At 36.3% G+C, this 24,680-nt stretch overlaps 1 protein-coding gene across 1 annotated transcript in view; it reads right to left on the bottom strand.

Annotated features, from left to right (window-relative positions):
* Nucleotides 1-24,680, bottom strand: part of LOC110451076 (histone-lysine N-methyltransferase SMYD3-like) — a 28,763-nt gene that overhangs the window by 715 nt on the left and 3,368 nt on the right. Inside the window, exons 3-12 of the mRNA XM_021498930.1 lie at nt 24,540-24,650; nt 22,921-22,987; nt 22,524-22,651; nt 20,007-20,074; nt 18,454-18,562; nt 16,623-16,733; nt 4,827-4,893; nt 4,019-4,144; nt 2,415-2,589; nt 572-680 (exon numbers count right to left, since the gene is read on the bottom strand). Of these exons, the coding sequence (XP_021354605.1) occupies nt 572-680; nt 2,415-2,589; nt 4,019-4,144; nt 4,827-4,893; nt 16,623-16,733; nt 18,454-18,562; nt 20,007-20,074; nt 22,524-22,651; nt 22,921-22,987; nt 24,540-24,650 (1,071 nt within the window). The remainder of the gene's footprint in view (nt 1-571; nt 681-2,414; nt 2,590-4,018; nt 4,145-4,826; nt 4,894-16,622; nt 16,734-18,453; nt 18,563-20,006; nt 20,075-22,523; nt 22,652-22,920; nt 22,988-24,539; nt 24,651-24,680) is intronic.

Raw genomic sequence — 24,680 nt, 5'->3', positions numbered from 1 at the left:
ATATATATATATATATATATAATAAAAAGTGATTAAATGTCCATGTGAAGGAAGTAAATATAGAAAAAATAAAATTAACGACAGACTAAAAAAGTTTTTTAGTCGGTCGTTAATTTTATTTTTTCTATATATATATATATATATATTAAAACTACTTTATCAATCAAAGCTTGCTGACACTGCTCTAGGTAAAACAGACATCCATCAGTCCCTAAAGCTACTCACCTGTTGTAGGGTAATCAAAGCTTGCTGACATTGCTCCAAGTATAAAGGACACTTCCCAACATCCATCAGTCCCTTAAGCTACTCACCTGTTGTAGGGTAATCAAAGCTTGCTGACATTGCTCCAAGTATAATGGACACTTCCCAACATCCATCAGTCCCTAAAGCTACTTACCTGTTGTAGGGTAATCAGAGCTTGCTGACATCGCTTCCAAATATAACAGACCCTTCCCAACATCCATCAGTCCCTAAAGCTACTCACCTGTTGTAGAATAATCAAAGCTTCCTGACATTGCTCCTAAGTATAACAGACCCTTCCCAACATCCATCAGTCCCTAAAGCTACTCACCTGTTGTAGGGTAATCAAAGCTTGCTGACATTGCTCCAAGTATAACTGAATCTTCCCAACCTTCATTAGCTCTATTCCAACATGGGGACTGTTGGGAGGGTAAAACTTTCTGTGGATTATATAGATAATAGACAAGTTCAATTAAAATGACTTAAAGTCAATAGCAGCTAGCTATAGCATTACTGTATACAGTAAAAACTTATCAACTTGTAATCTTACTCATAAAGAACTTGACCAGTTGTACCAAACTTCACTTTCTAAATGATCATGTGCTAAATAGAATTATACCTCATCTACAGAATAGCACATCTGATTGGATTATATTGATCACAAGTTGAGGAAATAAAACACTAAGTGTGCATACTTATAGTCTCTTAAGAAAAATGAGCAAGAGGCACCACACTTGATTTCCAACTGATTGAAGTAAATGACATCAAATGCATGGAAGCTTGATCATCTTCACTGTTGAGGAAGTGTTCCTTTACTGTAAGGAAACACAATTATTTGTTTCCCCTTGATCAGTTATGTTTACCTACCAACAGGGTACTAAATGTATAATATTATCTAACTCAAAATATCAAACAACATTGACATTATGAAGAAATATGAAAAAACCACATTCTATCCACTGAGGGTAATTACTTTGAATACCAGCTAGGACATACTTATTTAATGAACATGAAATCACGTGTTTATCACTGATTTAAAATGTAACCTAAATAATGAATATTTCGTTGGAGGCCACTGTAACTTGATACAACTGAGTTCTGTATCCTGTTTTATCTAGCTTTATTTGCTCAGTGATATGTTAGATAAAGTTATCTAATTCATCATTGTTTTTAAACATATATAGATAAACAGTATGTTTGTAGGCATAATCTCCAGATGATAGTTTTAATCCTCTGACAAATTTTTTGTAATATATATTTAGAATTATAAACTTTTTGTGGGTTTTATTCTGCAGATGATTATTTTGAACCCTTGTCCTGCCTATTTTATTTTTAGCAATTATAAAAATAGGACTCACTTAATAGTGAACTTTATGAGTCATAGAGATAATAGACCTTAAAATCAATCCTCGAAAATAACAGCAATCTGTGTTAAGATATTTATTTACATTTGTATGTATTGATATACACAATACATACTAGAAGTCATCACAAAAACACTCATCAAGAATAGATTGATCTGTTCTGCGAGTACTGTTATTGATTTGAAAGAAAAAAGATCATGCCATTCAACACTGTTTAATTTGTCATTTGATCCAATCTCATTTGATTACTTGACAGCTTTCACTGGAAAATTTTCTAGTCAATGTTATTAACAGTTAAAGAAAGTTAAATAAAAACGTTTATAAATCTGTTTAGTTAACATGTACAAGTGTATTTACTAATGAATTTAAGCAGTATGATCACCAAAATCTCAAGTATATCCCGCAGGAGTGATTGACTTTCTATAAATAGATTGCTATTAAATATGATGTTTGTAATGCATCAAGTCAATGCAGAAATGTTTATTTCCTTTTTGTGATATAAATCAAAATCAGCCATGCTGATACGCTTGATCTAGAGAGATCAACTGTTACAAATACAATCTAGAGAGATCAACTGTTATAAATACAATCTAGAGAGATCAACTGTTACAAATACAATCAGTTCAGCTGTGCCACATATTGATTTCTTTTGATAACTTCTCATACGTTATTTATTTTATAAGGTGATTATATCTTTAACTATTAATAAACACATGTGAAGATCATTTTGGACCAATCATACAGGCATCTCATATGTTTGAGTGGAGAATTTATTTTTTCTGAGAGATTTGTACAGACATAACAAGGTACCTGTAAGATTCCTGAACACGTGTGCCATACTTAAGTGCAGTCTCCCACTGTCCACTTTCTATTCCTGCATCAAAAGCCTTCACCAGCAGATGGACACAGTGGACATTATGGTCAGTGAAAAACTGTTTCTGTTCTTCTTCACATTGCTTACATAACTGTAATACCTTCAAGGGATCTAGAAAAGAATAAAAAATATACAAAAAAATGATCTGAGATTTTTCAAAGAGTTATCTCTCTTTATATTTCTCCCAATAAGATATTCCATGTATTGTTACAATGCTATTGGTTTTGCCAGGAGATACATGTACCTTCTGTCATCATTAACCTTATTTCATTATAAGACTTAATTATTAGATATTTGATAAGAAAACTAGAACACTGACAGGTCAGTAAGGGCCCCGTCTTGTGGCAATATATCCCCCATAATCATCAAGAAGCAATCTGCCCATATAGCTGAGCTTGACGTTTGACATTTGGACTTCAAAAAGAATCGCAAGGAATCATTTTACATGTACTATGATGTGAGTCTTGTTTCCTTCCACCTCCATATTTGCATGGCTAACTGAAATGTAAATACCGGTGCAATACTCATTTGTTAGCTTTGATTTGTTTTATTTCACCTTATATACCTCCTCCGACAAGAGCCAGGGTCAAAGTCAGAGATCCACAGGACCCAAATGACCTTAACCATTAACCCAGTGACCCTGATCTTTGGTCAGTTGACTTATTCTTTAATTCCGACCGACTTTGCTTCTTAATGTCATAACAAAATGTTCATCAGTGAAAAATACAAAACTTGACCTTGTCCCTTTGGACCCCATAACCTGGACCTAAGGTCAGTTGACACTGGGTTAAGTTCTGAACAACATTGCTTCATAATGTCATAACAAAATGTTCATCAGGGAAAAGGTACAAAATTTAACCTTCACCTTTGACCAAGTGACCTTGACCTTTGGTCAATTGACTCCTTGTTTACAAATGTAATTCTGAGCAACATTGCTTCAAATTAGTGTGATAGTGAAATAATCACCATTGAAAAGATACAAAATTTAACCTTGACCTTTGACCCAATGACCTTGACCTTTGGTGAGTTGACTCCTTGTTTAATTCTGATCAACTTTGCTTCATCATGTCATAACAAAATGTTCATCAGTGAAAAGAAGCAAAATTTGACCTAGACCTTTGAAAATAATGACCTTGACCTTTGACCTCAACTTTTTACCTCAGTGTGTCTCTTTGTTTAATTCCGAACAACTTTGCTTCATAATGTCATAGCGAAACGTTCACCAGTGAAAAGCTACAAAATGTTACCTTGACCCCTGACCCGATGACCTTGACCTTTTGTCAGTTGACTCCTTGTTTTATTCTGATCAACTTTGCTTCATATTGTCATAACAAAATGTTCTTCAGTAAAAATATGTAAAATTTGACCTGGACCTTTGAACCTAATGACCTTGACCTTTGACCTTGACTTTTTTACCTCAATGTGTATTTTTGTAATGTACATCGGTCAATAAATACCAAAGTTATCAGCCAGGAACAAAATTTGTGGACGGACAGACAGACAGACAGAGTGATTACTATAGGGCCCTAATAATCTTTACCATTTTTACTGTCTTCCTTAATTTTCCTCAAACTTTCTTGGCATGCCACACAAAATCTGTCTACTTCTTCTTTCCTGATTTTGTTGCCTTGGTAACTGCAATCATTACAATTTCCAAAACTGTCATCTGTAAAATAAAGATTAAAGCTCTAAAACTAAACTCTATATTGTGAAAATTAACAATTCCATGAAACAATGGATTCCTACTGGTTTACAGGTTTTTTAAGGCAATGTTTTCATTTTTTTTTTATGTCAATATGAAATAAAAAAGATGAATTATCAATAACAATATTAAAATATATTTAAGACAAATATACATTATAAAATGTTGATACACTTTAGAATCAAGTTGTATGCTTTGTTGTATGCTTAAAATTACCATGGTCATCAGATTTCTATGCATGAATACAGTATAAGTGTAGTACAATATGTACAATAAATATACTCTGATAAATAACCAAGGCAATCTAATTTTCAGTTTTATTTTAAAGATGTTTGTAAATTTTGGAAAATTATTTATTCATCAAGAGTATTTTTGCAACAATTACTTTTGCAAGACAATATACACTTGATCAAGGAAAAAGAAAAAGTATTGCAAGCAAATTCATTTTAAGTTCCCCACCTCCAAACAAGCTTTGCTATTAAAAAAAGGCAATAAATCAGTATATACACACATAATAGAGCATGGGACCCAGTTTTTGTATATGCCAAAGACAAAATGATGCACAGACAGTTATACAGGCGGAGTTTAAATTTCATAATAAAGCCCTTTGGCAGTAGTACCAGTGCGGGACATACAATACATTTACCTTCCTGTCTTTGGTGGTATCCCCGACAACACCCACTTTGACATCTCACGCTTAACATCTCACCATCCTGCAAATAGGACTGGATTAATATTATACATTGTACAGTTAAACATACTCACATACCTAACAGTATTATTAGTTATATAACATATGTCTGATTCCTCTTCTACTAATTTTACAGTCAATTTTAATGTAAATGTGGCTGCTAATCACACATAAACAAGTGATGCTTTCAAGGATATAAGTTAACCTCAGGTGTCTTTCTGAAATTTGAAAATTGAAAGGTCAAGTTGATTAATGTGATAATGAAATGAAAATTATATTTACATGTATATATATATATCACCCGATATCCTACAAGTAAAATATAAACCTGTACACTACTTTCTGTTCATTATATATATACTCGTATAGCTATAATATCCTACAAGTATGATACCTCTAAACCACATGCTGTTTTTTTCATATATACAGATGTACAGGTATATATAGCTATGAATTTGTATATGTGTAAAACCTGTATACCAAATGCTGTTTATTATCTAGTATATGGAAGCTATACTATCCTTATCAAGGGGTAAAATACATGTATACCACATGTTGTTTATAACAGATATACATTAATGTATAACTTTAATATCCTGGAGATAATACCTGCCAAGCACAATATGTTCAGTACTTGTATTTGATCAATATCATCTGTTGCTCTAGGTTTGATTAAAATGATGGAGCCAGCTGCATTTTTCTATCAGTGTTCAATGCTAACTCAGAATACATGAGGGCACAGATAACTATTTACAGTGGGCAGTTATCTGTCTGTATCAGCACTATCTTACTGATACTATATAATCTATTAACAAAGGTACGAACTCTAGAGGGGAGATATTGGTGTCACATTGACCCTTTTGTTGTGGGTATTGTACAGCTCAGTGCTAGGTTACACACTTTGTCACGTGATCATGCATAAACAGAAGATAATTGATTGGATTTACTTTTGAAATATTTTTAACCTGTCTAAATGGGCCTGTCTTATCCAGATTAAATTCTAGACAGACTTTGATGTTTGGTCTCAGCAATTTTTTTCTGATACTTATAACAGTAGTCTGCCAACCCTGTCTAATATGGATCTTAGTTGTCTTCTCTCAGTTGAATGATCTTGTTATGTCAAATTTCCATGTAAAAACACCCTGTTCATTCAAGCCTAACTTTCATTGGTCAATTATCCTAGACCCTTCATAAACTGATCAAATACTTCAGTCCCATTCACTTCCAGTTTAAAAAGGTTTCATCCATACTTTTCAAAATAAATTCCACAAGTTTAAGAAGGTAGAATCCATTTGAAAATAAAAACACGATTTTATTTCAATTGTAATCAATTCTCCTCCAAACTTTATCATATAACATATTCATTGAAGAAAATGTGATTTTTAATGGAAGGAGTAAATTTGATGTAAGATTTGATGACTTGATATATACACTGATGTCAGAGAGTTAGCTCATGCCCTGTGAGCCTACATGTAACTGTACAATCACACCATGGAATTAGGTACTACTCATGAAGCATGATAACAACATTCGGAGGATAAATTTACATAAGTTTGTATACATTAATGTGTTGTACATATCTACAATACAAAAATTCTTTTGAAATGGATGTGTCATATATCAGCCTCGCTCTGGGATGCTCTATAGATATAGGTAATTGGTGATGTTTGACCATGTAGATTTTTGTTATTGAAAAAGAAAGCATTTCTTCCAGGGTTTTCACAGGGACACCATCTTTGATGAGGATGATGTGGAATGAGTGATGAGGATGATGTGGAATGAGTGATGAGGATGATGTGGAATGAGTGATGAGGATGATGTGGAATGAGTGATGAGGATGATGTGGAATGAGTGATGAGGATGATGTGGAATGAGTGATGAGGATGATGTGGAATGAGTGATGAGGATGATGTGGAATGAGTGATGAGGATGATGTGGAATGAGTGATGAGGATGATGTGGAATGAGTGATGAGGATGATGTGGAATGAGTGATGAGGATGATGTGGAATGAGTGATGAGGATGATGTGGAATGAGTGATGAGGATGATGTGGAATGAGTGATGAGGATGATGTGGAATGAGTGATGAGGATGATGTGGAATGAGTGATGAGGATGATGTGGAATGAGTGATGAGGATGATGAGGAATGAGTGATGAGGATGATGTGGAATGAGTGATGAGGATGATGTGGAATGAGTGATGAGGATGATGTGGAATGAGTGATGAGGATGATGTGGAATGAGTGATGAGGATGATGTGGAATGAGTGATGAGGATGATGTGGAATGAGTGATGAGGATGATGTGGAATGAGTGATGAGGATGATGTGGAATGAGTGATGAGGATGATGTGGAATGAGTGATGAGGATGATGTGGAATGAGTGATGAGGATGATGTGGAATGAGTGATGAGGATGATGTGGAATGAGTGATGAGGATGATGTGGAATGAGTGATGAGGATGATGTGGAATGAGTGATGAGGATGATGTGGAATGAGTGATGAGGATGATGTGGAATGAGTGATGAGGATGATGTGGAATGAGTGATGAGGATGATGTGGAATGAGTGATGAGGATGATGTGGAATGAGTGATGAGGATGATGTGGAATGAGTGATGAGGATGATGTGGAATGAGTGATGAGGATGATGTGGAATGAGTGATGAGGATGATGAGGAATGAGTGATGATGATGATGTGGAATGAGTGATGAGGATGATGTGGAATGAGTGAGGAGGATGATGTGGAATGAGCGATGAGGATGATGTGGAATGAGTGATGAGGATGATGTGGAGTGAGTGATGAGGATGATGTGGAATGAGTGATGAAGATGATGTGGAATGAGTGATGAGGATGATGTTGAATGAGTGATGAGGATGATGTGGAATGAGTGAAGAGAATGATGAGGAATGAGTGATGAGGATGATGTGTAATGAGTGATGAGGATGATGAGGAATGAGGATGATGAGGGATGAGGATGATGTGGAATGAGTGATGAGGAGGATGTGGAATGAGTGAGGAGGATGATGTGGAATGAGTGATGAGGATGAAGTGGAATGAGTGAAGAGGATGATGTGGAATGAGTGATGAGGATGATATGGAATGAGTGATGAGGATGATGAGGAATGAGGATGATGAGGAATGCGGATGATGTGGAATGAGTGATGAGGATGATATGGAATGAGTGATGAGGATGATGTGGAATGAGTGATGAGGCTGATGTGGAAGGAGTGAAGAGGATGATGAGGAATGAGTGATGAGGATGATGTGGAATGAGTGATGAGGATGATGTCGAATGAGTGATGAGGATGATGTGGAATGAGTGATGAGGATCATGTGGAATGAGTGATGAGGATCATGTGGAATGAGGATGATGTGGAATGAGTGATGAGGATGATGTGGAAAGAGTGATGAGGATGATGTGGAATGAGTGATCACTTTATGTCATCTTTACTTTAAAGCACAAAAACTTTTCTCCCCGGCCAGTTGTAAAGGTTTACAAGCACTTATAACCCTGTGAGGTTACTATAAGGATTATAGAAGTTTATAGATAGAATGATATCTGACTCATCAATTCTCAATTAAGAATGACTTTCTGTTTAGTGTAGCCTAGTTTATCCATCAAACAAGAGAACAGTTCTATGGGGGAATACAGATAATAAAAACATCAAACAAGAGAGAAGTTCTATGGGGGAATACAGATAATAAAATCTCAAACAAGAGGGTATTTCTATGGGGGAATACAGATAATAAAACCTCAAACAAGAGAGTTAGTTCTATGGGGGAATACAGATAATAAAACCTCAAACAAGACAGTAGTTCTATGGGGGAATACAGATAATAAAATCTCAAACAAGAGAGTATTTCTATGGGGGAATACAGATAATAAAACCTCAAACAAGAGAGTAGTTCTATGGGGGAATACAGATAATAAAAACACTTATTAAAGATAATATTTATGCAATAGTCAGTAAAAAAAAAATATACAGACTAATTACACCTTGTTATTGGTGAGGGGGGAAGGGGATTATGAAATGTTGCTGATATATAAACATTTTAAGAAACCTTTAGGGGATGCGCAAGGATATTGAGGTTTTAGGTCCATTTTTAAATGTATGCATGCTGCTTGGCTGTATTTAATGACCCCCTCATTACCAGACTATTACCTCATAATTCAAAGACATACTTGGGCAAGTATTTTATAATTACTAATCAAACTTTATTTGTGTTTGTGTGATTGTGTGTATGTGTACTTGAGATGGTAGACAGCTGTCACTCTATCTGTGTAGGTTCCAGTATAGATATACCTGCCACACAACACAGCTAGCTCCAGCTGTCGGCCAGTCCCAGACTACCATTAATATATACTGATAGCAAGCTGTTTACATATGTAACACCTTAAAAAGCATTACAATTTTACCCCTTTTCCTACTCTGTCACAACAAGGGAGATGATACAACTTATTTGTAATAATCACAATCTTGTAAAACAATCTTCCCCAAAGTCAGTAGTAATACAGTTGGATCATTACTACATGTACATGTATATCTTATGATGAGAATGTTACAAAAACACTTTTTATAAATATTTGTGATATCTGCCATTTCAAAATTTTAAAGGAAATAATGGCAAGATTATTTGTTCATTCAAAGATATTGAATATCCTTCAGATTGTCTAATAAAGTAATATGTTTGTTATGTCTGGCCAGTAGCTAAAAGACAAAGATTTGAAAATATTTAATCTAAATACATAATTGACTTGTGACCTTTGACCCATTACAGTAGTTAAGTTTGAAAATACTTCATTTCCATTGAATATTTAAAATTTGAATGAATTTTCAATAAAAAAAGTACAAGTTTGGAAGATTTTTACAGTCCAGCTTTATGGAATGATGGAAAAGGTGCACATGTAGTCTGAAGCCATGCAGTTACCTCCCCTATGTAATCAATAGATCACAAGATACAGACCATCTGTTGGCTGAGGGTCTGAACAGGTTAACTACAGTGTACCAGGCAGTAGTTTACTATAGTCACTCAGGCGGTACCTATTGATTACCTTACACAATATATACATTATTCATGCGATAGGTCATTATCACAATAAAAAGCTATTTCCTAATTAATTAATTAATTAAATAACTACATGACAATTTGATATGCACAATGCCCATTCTTTAATCAATACCAATTGTGATATTTTACATGTGCATGTACTTAAGTGGAATTATTCGGACAATTCACCACTGGGGCCTCTAGTATAAAGGCACATAAAGATCAGTTTTGGGGTTAGGACACTGAGTGAAATCTTTCCAATCAATTTTTCTCTTAATCTTATTGTTGCTTTTTTCATTTTTGTATGAGGGATACAGACATTGTACTGTAAACAACAACTTTTAAAATTTGCTTCAAATATCTAATTACATTAATAGACCAATACATATCATCTTATCTCTTTGTGAATTAGCACAACACTAATACATCTCCAAAAATGCTGTTATTTTTGTTCACAGTCACTCTAAGACATAAACATGGGTAAACAGATTTAAGTGCGTTGAAACTAAGTAAAAAAAGAATGCCGTATCATCCAAGTATTGCTTAACCATTTTCTATAAATAGCTAGTAATGGTGACATTCACCTTGGAATCCTAAAATATGAAAACATCCAAGGAAATCTCAGACTGGACCTTTGAATAAAGTTTGATCGAAATGCATTTAGAAATGAAATGAGGTTGCTAGATTGATGTCACGGAATCTAGACGTGATGGAAACAGACATATACATGTAGGTAACAGAGTGGGGGGCTCCCTCCCTCTCTATATCATGTTGGAGGGCACAAGAAAACCTTAAAAAGTAAAAACAACAGTGATTCACTAATCATGAGTTATGGGAAGAAAGCTAAGGGTTATGGAGCTACAAAATGTAGTATTACAGAATTGAAAGGACCACAGCACAAGTAAGGGTCACTGAATTACTGCTTATCACATGTCAAATACTGTCTGAAGTTTATATATATATATATATACATGTAATAAGTTTATTCTTTCTTTCTAAATACATTTTTTACAGCTGTTTTGAAAAAAAGTATTTATCTCCATATTTCAAGATAGCTTCATACAAAATGTACAATCATTTACATGAATTTTCACTGAAATCTTTCAATTGAAATAAATTCTTAAAAATTTCATCTTTTACATTTATGATTATAATGAATTATTGGCTTTGATAATCTGTATGACATTGTCATGTGTGTGGGTCTACAGATTTGTAAGTACACATCCCCAGCAGTGGTAAGTCCCCTATCGTGTATTGGAAATCAAATTGTATAAAGTGTGGTCTGAATGACACCATGTGTTCCATGTCCTGTATGTGTAGTCCTGCCTGTATACTATCACACAGCATCAGTACCATATACACCAGTGACACCATGTGTTAGTACTAGATACAGCGGTGACACCATGTATTGTATGTACTACACTTTATAAGGCCTGTAGGTATACTACCACATAGTATTAACACCTTTCGCCGTATGGAGAAACTGGATGGATCACGATTCAGAGATTTAGAGATTATTGACAAAATTACTTTTTTTGCATGTGGATACAGAAATCAGTGCAGTTTATTTTTGCGAATTGACCACTTTTCCAAATGATATTCATTTGATTCATAATTTCTTTTATAGAAAAATTGCTAATGTTGATTAGTAATCAAAACTTTCAAAAGATCCTGAATCATAAAACAAATGTGAGGCCAACTTGTGTACTTAAATCAGCACATGGAGGTTTGGTGTGAACATCAAAGTACACAGCTGGAGCCGACTTCTATGGTGGACATAAATATCTTACACGAGAAAAAGTCAATAGCAATATCACATCACTTGAGAAGGCTATCATCAAGATCAATGAAGATATATAGTGCAGAAACCTCCTACAACTGTTCCGCTGAATAATAACCTTCTCTATCAATTATTCACACGAAGGAAGCCTTAATTATTGAGGGTGCGATTATCTCCGGAGATGGCCAGTCGTTGCCTGTCAGAACTTACACGCTGTGCGATCTGTCTGGGAGATCAGACCTCACCGAGAGCTCTACCTTGCCTCCACTCTTTCTGTGAGTCTTGTCTAGAGAAACACATACAGACCTCCGATATCACACCTGGTCACCACAGACTCACATTCGGCAGTCATCAGTATAAAAAATCATTTCCTTGTCCAGCTTGCAGGAAACCAACAACAATGCCAACAAATGGGGTTCAAGGATTTCCAAAGGATTTCAGGATTATTGAATTCAAAGAAGTGTGGAGATCATCAAAGGAAGTGAATGGCAGCAATGTTCCATCCTGTGACATGTGTGGTGAGAAAGTCCCTCTCAAGACGGCCGAATCTTTTTGTGTTGACTGCTGTAAGTATTTTTGTATACAATGCAGCTCGCATCATAACCAAAAGTCTGTGTTAAAGTCACACATTATGGTGCCAATTACAAAGGATCTTACTGTTGACTGTTCAAAAACAAACTGTTGCCAACACCACAAAATGGAGGCTATAAAATTTTACTGTGAGACCTGTAAGTATGGAATATGTGTCAAGTGTCTCCTTGGTGATCACGGTAAACATACAGTTACTGATTTAACAACGACTTTGAACTCAAAAAGAAATGACTTAAAACATTGTATCCAACACATTCACGACCAAATATGGATTCTGCAAGACATACTTTTTAATCTCACTTGTCTTGAAGGTCGTATCAAGGGCAAGTATGAGGAAACAAAACTTCATATGAAAAAAAGTTCTCGTAAACTTGTCAACAAAATCTTTGGTGCAGAGGTCAAGCTTCTGTGTGAACTAGATGAAGAATACCAAAGGCAATCTGATGATGTTTATAGACGTAAACAGCAGTGCAGGACACATCTAGAACAGTTCAAAAGCTTGCAGTCTCGACTGGATGGTATTCTAAAGGTTGAGGATGTTGACAAAGTTCTAGAGAACTACACAGATATCCTGAGTGAAGTTCATGAAATCAACATCACCAGGCAATACAAATCGAAATTCCTGAAGTTTCCAGAAACATTGGAGTTTGTTCCCAATGGAAGTGTATCTGTTGGAAAACTTACACTAGTACCTAATGATATCCAAGGGCGTCAGAGAGCATCATCACGACACAGGTTATCACGATCTGCAAGCGGCCAAGTCCTTCAAACACAGCAACAAAAGTCAGGCAAATCCTCCACTGCTCCAGGGTCTAAACCCAGAATGGCATCACCATCGAGCCGCAGCTTTCAAGCAGGCAGAGTCACTAACCCTCTCCACAGAAGTCAGCCAATACTATTTGATCAGAATGAGGAAGAATCTCATGGCCAAAATCTGCAACCAGTGTCAATAACCTATGACCCAGAAAGGTATTGTGAAGTGAACTCGTCAAATTCTGATTGCGTACCTGCAGTAAAGCTTGCCTACAGGATCAACACTACTGGTGCTGGGCGGGGACAGTTAAGCCTTCCCTTTAGTGCTTCCTTTGACAGAGACGACCGTCTGATTGTAGCCGAGAATGGTAACGGGCGGCTCCAAATGTTTGGCAAATTTGGACATGCGGTCAAGGTCATAAGTCTTCCTGGTTGTGTGCCAAGATGTGTTACCACAACCTTTGATGGTAAGGGATATGCCCTAACTGATGAGGAATCCAAAAGTGTGAAAGTGGTATCTGAAGATGGGTCTGTCATAAAGGAAATCTACACTGCTGTAGATGCCTTCCCCTTCGGAATTACCATGTTAGATGAAGATAGATTTGCTATATCGGACATTATTTACGAATGTGTATGTATTGTTTCAGTCAGTGGTGAAAAGGAAATACGGTTTGGTTCTCAAGGTGCTATGTCAGCCATATTGGAAAACCCTTCTTACCTAACAACAAATGTGTACGGCAACATCCTGGTGTCAGATTCGGGCCATCATGAGGTGAAAGTGTTTGACAGGCAAGGGAACTTCTTGTACAAGTTTGGAGGGTACGGTACTGCAGGAGGACAGCTAAGGTACCCGAAGGGGATTATTTGTGACAGGAATGGCCTGGTTTACGTAGCAGACTCTGGTAATGACCGAGTAGTGGTATTCTCTGAGGTGGGCCTTTACTGTGGGGTGTTGGTGGGACGAGACAGTGGCATAAAGCGTCCAACAGGCCTGGCCTATAGTCCCACGGGGCTTGTGGCCATTACTATGCCTGACAGTGATGAGGTATGTGTGTATGAGCTTACCAGTTCAATACCAAGGTCAATAACATCTTAACTCTTTCATTACTGTAGACTATAATGGACTCATCCATATCAGTGCATGGTAGAGTCTACTAAAGTTTCATAGGGGTGAAATGGTTAAACAATATATTTCAGATGATAGAAAATAATGCCATGGTACTAGAGCATAAATAAAAATTAATAAAACTTTGTCTTCAAAATTCTTGGATAACTTTTACTAAATGCAATTTGATATGGTACTCAGTAGAACATTGAAATTTTTGAAAACTTTGTTCAAACTGATCGGGAGTTCGCTCTAGCATTTAAAAGCCTAATCTAAAACCATGTAATTGACTGACAAATCATCTTCAGGTCAGGAGCACTATATATTTCTATAGAGATGTCATCGCTGTCTCTTGGGCAATATATCACTGCTAAATCATAGACACTATATTTGAAAATAATTTGCCAACACATAAACTGTAATATGTGCTTACAGTTAAGTGTAGAAATGAAACACCTAGATATAATTAACTACAATATTTATTAACTGTCGCCACATATATCTTACAGTTTCATCAATGTACCATGTATCATTATCACATCTTCGGCACACATGCAGGCATACACACATAGGGAGATATTAGCCAGGTGGCATAAGACTAGTAGTTAGCGTCTGATAAGGCAGCTCCAGCGAATTCCTCAAAATTGTATTGATTAATGTATATTTTAATTGTACTAATTGTAAAGCGCTTAAGAGTGGCTTATATTAGCTAGATAGGGCGCTATATCAAATGTTGCATATTATTATTATTATTATTATTATGTGTCAGAAAAACTATAATCCCAAATTTATGCACAACACTAAATAAGGCCTACTCCAGTGAAAGTCCTGGTGTCACATAGACTCTAATGGGAATAGTCTTAACATTTATTCTGACAATTTAAATAGGGTAACAAGGAATATTCTATTATACAAGAGGCCCATGGGCCTTAACGGTCACCTGATATATTTATACAGAGAGTTAATTTTGTTTTTAACATGAACAGAAATATAATTCAAAGTGAAAAAAACAATAAAACCACCTTATTCAATATCTAGCATACAGATTTCAGACTAAAAAGTATTTGAAACTAGCACCTCTGATTCTAAACAAGGAAAAATGAAGAAATTTTAGCACACTGACTCCTTTGAGCCCCACCCTACAGCCCTTGGGGGTAGGGCTGGCTCAAAATTTTCAAAGTATCAAACTGTCAACTCAAGGATATAATTCCAATCAAGTTATTAACATGTAATATATCATGTAAAGTATCATTTGCCATTATAAACCATAATAAGATTTTTGAAATTTTAGTCAATTTGACCCTTTTTGGCCCCGCCCCTCAGACCCCTGGGGGCTTGGGACTAAACCGGCCACTATTTTTGTTGACCTTTGTCCATTGGAGGTCCCTGTAAAATTTCATTGAAATTGGTTCAGGGGTTTTGGAGAAGAAGATTTTTGAAATTTTAGTCAATTTGACCCTTTTTGGCCCCGCCCCTCAGGCCCCTGAAGGCTTGGGACCAAACCAGCAATTATTTTTGTTGACCTTTGGCCATGGAAGGTTCCTGCAAAATTTCATTGAAATTGGTTCAGGGGTTTTGGAGAAGAAGATTTTTGAAATTTTAGTCAATTTGACCCTTTTTGGCCCCGCCCCTCAGGCCCCTGAAGGCTTGGGACCAAACCAGCAATTATTTTTGTTGACCTTTGGCCATGGAAGGTTTCTGCAAAATTTCATTGAAATTGGTTCAGGGGTTTTGGAGAAGAAGTCGAAAATGTAAATTGTTTACGGACGCACGACGGACGGACGGACGACGACGGCCAAAAGGCAATCGCAATAGGTCACTTGAGACTTTGTCTCAGGTGACCTAAAAAGCTATCAAACAATTTTATCTAAAAGTATGGTACATTTGTACTGTATTAATTGAAAAATGGTCAAATATGCCTGCTTTGTTTCCCTATCCATGCTGGAAAACATGTATTTTGATAACTTGAAATCAGTACATATACTTCATAATACACTTATACCTGATGAGATGGAATATGTCACAGTGGCTTTGTTTATTATGTACTTGATTCTCGGGAGTTGCAAAACAAAGTAACTCAGTCTAAACTGTACAGTTGTGGGAACGCACAACATTACGCGATGTGCGGTGTGAGCACAATGTGGGCACGGAGTGTGAACGATGTGTGAACGATGTGTAAACGATTGAAATCTGGATGATGTGCGAACGGTGTGTGCACGATGAATGCACGATGTGCACACACTATTTTTGGTGCGTTGTGCGGTCCCACAACTGTACCTTTCAGGTAGGAAATAGGCATACCCAAATGTGCTATGTTCTCCCCTAGGTTAGATAAATAGTAAGAATCTGTGATCTTATTACCTGCCAGTTATGTCTAAAACTAAATTAATGGGAGGTTACTGTACGTTTGAAAACCTACAGTGGAATTATTTTGTCCTTTGGCTGTTGTAGGACAGGGATACTGAATTACCTACCAGACCATTGTCCTGACATCTGTTACACTGACAGCTAAAGTAATACTGCTCCTGCAGCTGTTTCTGCCTCTCTGCTATTGTTGCCAGCTGGTCCAAATAGCTTATAGAAATCTACAAGAACACAATTGAATAATATAATATCAATTAATCAATATTTTATATTGAAATAATTGTTTTTGAATTCCATATTATCTATACTGTACAATATCAACCTAGAGACTTGTAATGTAGATGTATTTTGATTTTGACAGAGTTGAATATACTCTGTAAATATGGGTGAACAAATCCCTGGTCATAAATAACATGGTTCAAAGGTTCAAAATGATTGGAAAAAGAAGTAAGTAACTATCTAGTATCCTATTACTCACTGACATTGACTGGGTAAGGTTATCAGTCAATAATTCCTGTCACACACATACATTAGCTGGGGAGGGTTATTAGTCAATACCCCTATCACACTAACATAAGCTGGGGAGGGTTATTAGTCAATAATCCCTGTCACACATACACACCTTAGCTGGGGAGGGTTATCAGTCAATAATTCCTGTCACACACATACATTAGCTGGGGAGGGTTATTAGTAAATACCCCTGTCACACTAACATTAGCTGAGGAGGGTTATTAGTCAATACCCCTGTCACACACGTGCACACCTTAGCTGGGGAGGGTTATTAGTCAATACCCCTGTCACACTAACATTAGCTGGGGAGGGTTTTTAGTCAATACCCCTGTCACACACACCTTATAAGCTGGGGAGGGTTATTCGTCAATACCCTTGTCACACTAACATTAGATGGGGAGGGTTATCAATCACTACCCCTGTCACACTAACATTAGCTGGTAGGGTTATCAGTCGATACTCCTGTCACACTAACATTAGCTAGGGAGGGGTATCAGTCAATACCCCTGTCACACTAACATTAGCTGGGGAGGGTTATCAGTCGATACCCCTGTCACAGGAACATTAGCTGGGGAGGGTTATCAGTCAATACCCCTGTCACACGAACATTAGCTAGGGAGGGTTATCAGTCAATAGCCCAAGGTTATATATAAATACCTAATACAACAGTCACACTCACATTGGCTGGGGATGCCAAGGTTATTTATAAATACCTAATACCACAGTCACTCTCACATTGGCTGGGGATGCCAAGGTTATTTATAACTAGCTAATACCACAGTCACACTCACATTGGCTAGTGATGCCAAGATTATTTATAAATACCTAATACAACCGTCACACTCACATTGGCTGGGGATGCCAAGGTTATTTATAAATACCTAATCCCACAGTCACACTCACATTGGCTGGGGATGGCAAGCTTATTTATAAATACCTAATACCACAGTCACTCTCACATTGGCTGGGGATGCCAAGGTTATTTATAAATACCTAATCCCACAGTCACACTCACATTGGCTAGGGATGCCAAGATTATTTATAAATACCTAATACAACCGTCACACTCACATTGGCTGGGGATGCCCAGTTTATTTATAAATACCTAATACCACAGTCACACTCACATTGGCTAGGGATGCCAAGATTATTTATAAATACCTAATACCACAGTCACACTCACATTGGCTAGGTATTTATAAATAATCTTGGCATCCCTAGCCAAGGTGAGTGTGACTGTGGTATTAGGTATTTATAAATAATCTGGGCGTCCCCAGCCAATGTGAGTGTGACGGTTGTATTAGGTATTTATAAATAATCTTGGCAGCCCTAGCCAATGTGAGTGTGAATGTGGTATTAGGTATTCCTCAATAACCTTGGCATCCCCAGCCAAGGTTATCTATAAATACTTAATACCACAGTCACACTCACATTGGCTGGGGATGGCTCCTGTATGTCTTTAGTGGCCCTCACTGTCAGTCTGGTGCCTTGGAATGTGACAACAGCATTAGGCTCACAACTGTGATCCAACAAAGATGGACTAAGAAAAAAGGAAGATCTTAATTTAATGCAAACAACAATATATACACAAAGCTACTATTGATATAACCCACTTAAACTTGGCCACAATCTACAGAACAAAATAAAAACGCTGTATGTGTGACTTCCGACTATATATACCTGATGACCACAACAAGATAAGTAGATTTATAGAGTACATGACCCAATGATGCACCATCACTGGTGTTACTATGTTGATCATCTGTTCTCTCTAATACTTCCCGTACATCAATAACACAGCGTGGTATGAATATGCTACACAGACTTTTCGTCCTTACAGTCCATGCGTTTTGTTTCAAAGGCAGGATTTGTTTAGTACACATCTTATTATTTTTTCTCAATAATGCAGCGCACTAACATTGTCCAATCTAAGACTTATACACCAGTTGTAGCAGTCGTAATTCAATAGTGATGTTTCCTTAACTCTGCTTTATATTTACACCGTGAGTTTTAAGTTTTTTGGTTTTTTTTGTCATTTATACAATGTTCATGTCAGAATATTCTCTGTGCAATATGGATGTGGGAAGCCTGTGTACCTAAAACAATTACTTTTCTTTCAATCCACATAGTTTAGCTTAATGTATAGGTATTTTTGTAATTTTCTGTAATTCTGTAACTTTAAATTTGTTCATATAATAACATATCTACCAATTTGTAAAACTTATTTGATTGTTGACTGATTAGCTACATGAACCATGGACTCGCCATACAACTATAGTAATACCAATAGACATATAATCATTCTTATTTGTATAATACATGCATATATCATATATTTATTGTGTCAGAACCTACTTTGCAATAATTGGTATCACGTACTGTATGAAGTAAGCTGGCTTTAACCATTTCACCACTGAAGACCATATATAATAGACTCATCCAAATCAATGTATGGTAGAGTCTACTAAAGTTACCTAGGGGTGAAAGCTGGGTTATCATAACCTACTAAATTTATGGCTTTCTGCTTATATACCATCTTTTCATCTTGTAATTATTTATCCTCGAGAGTATGTATAAAATCAATGGGAATATATCATGGGTTCTTTGTGAAATAGTTTTAGTATAAGTATCATAAACTTTTATGCCATAATATTTAAACCTTTAGTTTAGTAATTTATATTCATCAAATTGTCAATAAAATATTGAGATTTCATCCCCTGCGTTGGCTGATTTTGTTCCACTTACTCAGAATATAAATCTGAAGATATTTAATGGTTACCATTCAACACCAGTACATAAATACTATTATACCATTTCAATTGTGTGGAGAAACTTCTTAATTATGTAATCATAATCATAACGAATCATAATGGAGGAAATATATTGTACATGAGACACAGTATACATAATGTACGTACATAGTACATCTGCTAAAGTATTGAAGAAGGAGTAATCTCAGTTCTAATTATCCCAGTAAATCCTACCTAAGGTAGATGGCAACACCAATGGACTGCATTTCTCCATCACATACGGTGAAGCTGTTGATCACCATCTACAAATCATATCACACAGTGAGTATAAATAAACATCTACAAATCATAACACACATACTGTGATTATAAATAAACATCTACAAATCATAACACACATACAGTGATTATAAATAAACATCTACAAATCATAACACACACACAATGAGTATAAATAAACATCTACAAATCATAACATACACACAGTGATTATAAATAAACATCTACAAATCATAACACATACAGTGATTATAAATAAACATCTACAAAATAATAACACACACAGTGATTATAGATAAACATCTACAAATCATAACACACACAAAACCATAGCATACACACACCCATACAGTAATTATAAATAAACATCTACAAATCATAACACACACACCCATACAGTGTTTATAAATAAACACATACAAATCATAACACACACACACCCATACAGTAATTGTAAATAAACACTTAGAAATCATAACATGCACCTTTTCATGCTCATTTATTAGAAATAACACAAATAAATGTTCAGTTACTATTAACATTATCTACAGTGAATAAGTCACCACTTATAGATTTGAGACTATCACTTGGTTACCTAGTAACTATCACTTGGTTACCTTGTAACTATAGCTACAGTAACTATCACTTGGTTACCTAGTTACTATAGCTACAGTAACTATCACTTGGTTATCTAGTAAATATAGTTACAGTAACTATCACGTGGTTACTTAGTTACTATAGCTACAGTAACTATCACTTGGTTACCTTGTAACTAAAGCTACAGTAACTATCACTTGGTTATCTAGTAAATATAGTTACAGTAACTATCACTTGGTTACCTAGTCACTATAGCTACATGCAGTAACTATCACTTGGTTACCTAGTAACTATAGCTACAGGCAGTAACTATCACTTGGTTACCTAGTAACTATAGCTACATGTAGTAACTATCACTTGGTTACCTAGTCACTATAGCTACAGTATCTATCACTTGGTTACCTAGTCACTATAGCTACATGCAGTAACTATCTCTTGGTTACCTAGTAACTATAGCTACATGCAGTAACTATCACAAGGTTACCTAGTAACTATAGCTACATGCAGTAACTATCACTAGGTTACCTAGTAACTATAGCTACATGCAGTAACTATCACTAGGTTACCTAGTAACTATAGCTACATGCAGTAACTATCACTAGGTTACCTAGTAACTATAGCTACATGCAGTAACTATCACTTGGTTACCTTGTAACTTAAGCTACAGTATCTATCACTTGGTTACCTAGTCACTATAGCTACAGTAACTATCACTTGGTTACCTAGTAACTATAGCTACAGAATCTATCACTAGGTTACCTAGAAACTATAGCTACATTATCTATCACTTGGTTACCTAGTAACTATAGCTAAAGTATCTATCACTAGGTTACCTAGAAACTATAGCTACAGGATCTATCACTTGGTTACCTAGTAACTATAGATACATGCAGTAACTATCACTTGGTTACCTTGTAACTTAAGCTACAGTATCTATCACATGGTTACCTAGTCACTATAGCTACATGCAGTAGCTATCACTTGGTTACCTTGTAACTAAAGCTACAGTATCTTTCACTTGGTTACCTAGTCACTATAGCTACAGTATATATTACTTGGTTACCTAGTCACTATAGCTACATGCAGTATCTATCACTTGGTTACCTAGTCACTAGAGCTACATGCAGTAACTATCACTTGGTTACCTAGTATCTATAGCTACAGTATTTATCACTTGGTTACCTAGTAACTATAGCTACAGCATCTATCACTAGGTTACCTAGAAACTATAGCTACAGTATCTATCCCTTGGTAACCTAGAAACTATAGCTACATGCAGTAACTATCACTTGGTTACCTAGTATCTATAGCTACAGTATCTATCACTTGGTTAACTAGTCACTATAGCTACAGTATCTATCACTTGGTTACCTTCCCAAATATTTCCAATAACTCGTTCGCAGGAGGAAGGTTGGAGTCTCCGAGTAGTTTCCCCAAGTAGCTACATGCAGTAACTATCACTTGGTTACCTTGTAACTTAAGCTACAGTATCTATCACATGGTTACCTAGTCACTATAGCTACATGCAGTATCTATCACTTGGTTACCTAGTCACTAGAGCTACATGCAGTAACTATCACTTGGTTACCTAGTATCTATAGCTACAGTATTTATCACTTGGTTACCTAGTAACTATAGCTACAGCATCTATCACTAGGTTACCTAGAAACTATAGCTACAGTATCTATCACTTGGTTACCTTCCCAAATATTTCCAATAACTCGTTCGCAGGAGGAAGGTTGGAGTCTCCGAGTAGTTTCCCCAAGTAGCTACATGCAGTAACTATCACTTGGTTACGTAGTAACTATAGCTACACGCAGTAACTATCACTTGGTTACCTAGTAACTATAGCTACAGTATCTATCACTTGGTTACCTTTCCAAATATTTCCAATAACTCGTTCGCAGGAGGAAGGTTGGAGTCTCCGAGTAGTTTCCCCAAGGTAAAAACAATCCTAGATAGTTGTTCCACTCTCTGCTGATCAGACTTGATCTTACTGGAGTCTAGAAAAAACATGTGACTGATTAAATTTCAACTATTCTCAAAATCAACAGAAAAAATTAAATCAATATGATCAGGTTGACATGAGTGAAATTCCATAATTGCCCCTGAATGTTTTGCAAACTTACTGATAGAAATTAAATGCACATGTGTACTTAGTTGAAAATGTATACCACATGGAGAAGCCATATGGACATTTTTTTCCAGATGAATTTCGAACAATTTTCAAATTCCATCAAAGAAAACAATTTAATCAACATATAAAACTTACGTGATAAGAAATCAGAAAATTTTCTCCAGCCAATATCTTTTTTTACAGATTCTCCATTGTCACCTGCCTGGAGAAGGAAAGAACAGATTTAAGAATTGTTCAGGGCCTGATGAAGACTCGAACATAGAGGCGAAACTAGTCGGCCAATAAATAAGTACCAACTTACTGGTGAGGCTTGAGCATGTTGTGATTGATACACCCTTCTAATTATATTGTCATAGTTCATCAATCGCTCTGCATATACCTTGGGTATCCATACTCAAGTGCAGCACCCCGCTGAACAACCAACCTACTTTTTGACTGACGTTGGCTCTAATTCTTTTTTAATTTTTGACAAAAAAGTTACAGGGTCAAATGATTCCATTGACAGCCTTCATAATATGTTTTTGGTAATGTACACAGCATGTAGAAGAACATGTATATGAGGCTCAGAGAGCTTATACCACTCACCTAAACATGTAAGCAATAAAGGCAACATTATTAAAAGTTATATTGAAAACAAGTTACCAGGAGGGAGGCTGGACCCAAGGTCAATCCTCATAGCATATGTAAACTCAGATCTTCATGTTCATGATTATATTGTGGGGACCTTAACCATTTCTGTTATATGATCCATGAACTTGGTGTCTCAACAGGCTAAGCTCAAGATCCTGGGGCCAATTCTAGATCTGATAACATTATTTGTCATGCCCAGCAATTGTAAATGCAATAAAAATAAGTAATAATAATTTGAGGTTCTTATATATCGCTTATCACAACCTAGTTCGTAGGTCATCTCAAAGTGGTTCACAAATTATTATCAGCGGCAATATGGCCTTTGCAACCAGCCAATATTTTTCTCAACTCCCTGGGGAGCAGTATACAGCCGGAGCTGCCATTTCGATGCTAACAGCTAGCATTCAACAATTCTAGCGCTGCCCAACCACATACTCATTTACAGCTGAGTAGACTGGAACAAGCAGAGTAAAGTATCTTGCCCAAAGATACAACACAGTGCCATGACTCGCACCCGCAACCTTTTGGTCACAAGCCCGGCGTCCAACCACTAGATTACCGTGCCTCCTATATATATATAGTTATGGGTTGGCAATCTCAACCATTACATTTCTCTTAAACCATAGAGACTCTTTTCCAGGAATTGGACCAGACTCGGGGGCAAATTCATGATGTACATATGTATTGTGTATATACAAATATCCATACCATGTATATTGTTCCCATGTTATGACAAATTGGATCAGAGTCTCAAGGGACAGGACCAACTCTAGATCTGAAGCATGACTGCATAGTGTTTGTCTCTTCATGCTCAGCAATTGTGTACAAGGTTATACAGTGTGGATGCCAACCATTTCAAATATATGACTAAATGATTATTAAGTCTAGGATTTTGGCTAGTGGCCAATCCTTGAAACATACATGTATTCCTCTCTTTATACTAACACCCTCTGGGATGGTAGAGGGCAGAACCGAGGATAGCATGAGTGTGTCCATTAGTCAGTCTATTAGTTTAATAGTTTTTAATCCTAACAACCTGAAAATGATCACATGATTAACCAGCAGCAATATACATGGCAGCATACAGTTGATGACATGACTACCAAGTCTGTCATCAATCATACCTTTTGTTTGAGAATGAGTTTCAACATTAGACGCACACTGTCCAGGGGAACATCAGGGAAAACTCTCTTCAGACAAGGGCATTCCCCTCTGTGTGATGTCCAGTCTGCTTTCTGCAACAGATATATGACTGTAGTCAATAT

This window comes from Mizuhopecten yessoensis, unplaced genomic scaffold (genome assembly GCF_002113885.1).
Source record: "Mizuhopecten yessoensis strain PY_sf001 unplaced genomic scaffold, ASM211388v2 scaffold5789, whole genome shotgun sequence".
NCBI lineage: Eukaryota > Metazoa > Mollusca > Bivalvia > Pectinida > Pectinidae > Mizuhopecten > Mizuhopecten yessoensis.
This window is presented reverse-complemented; position numbering and strand designations above follow the sequence as displayed.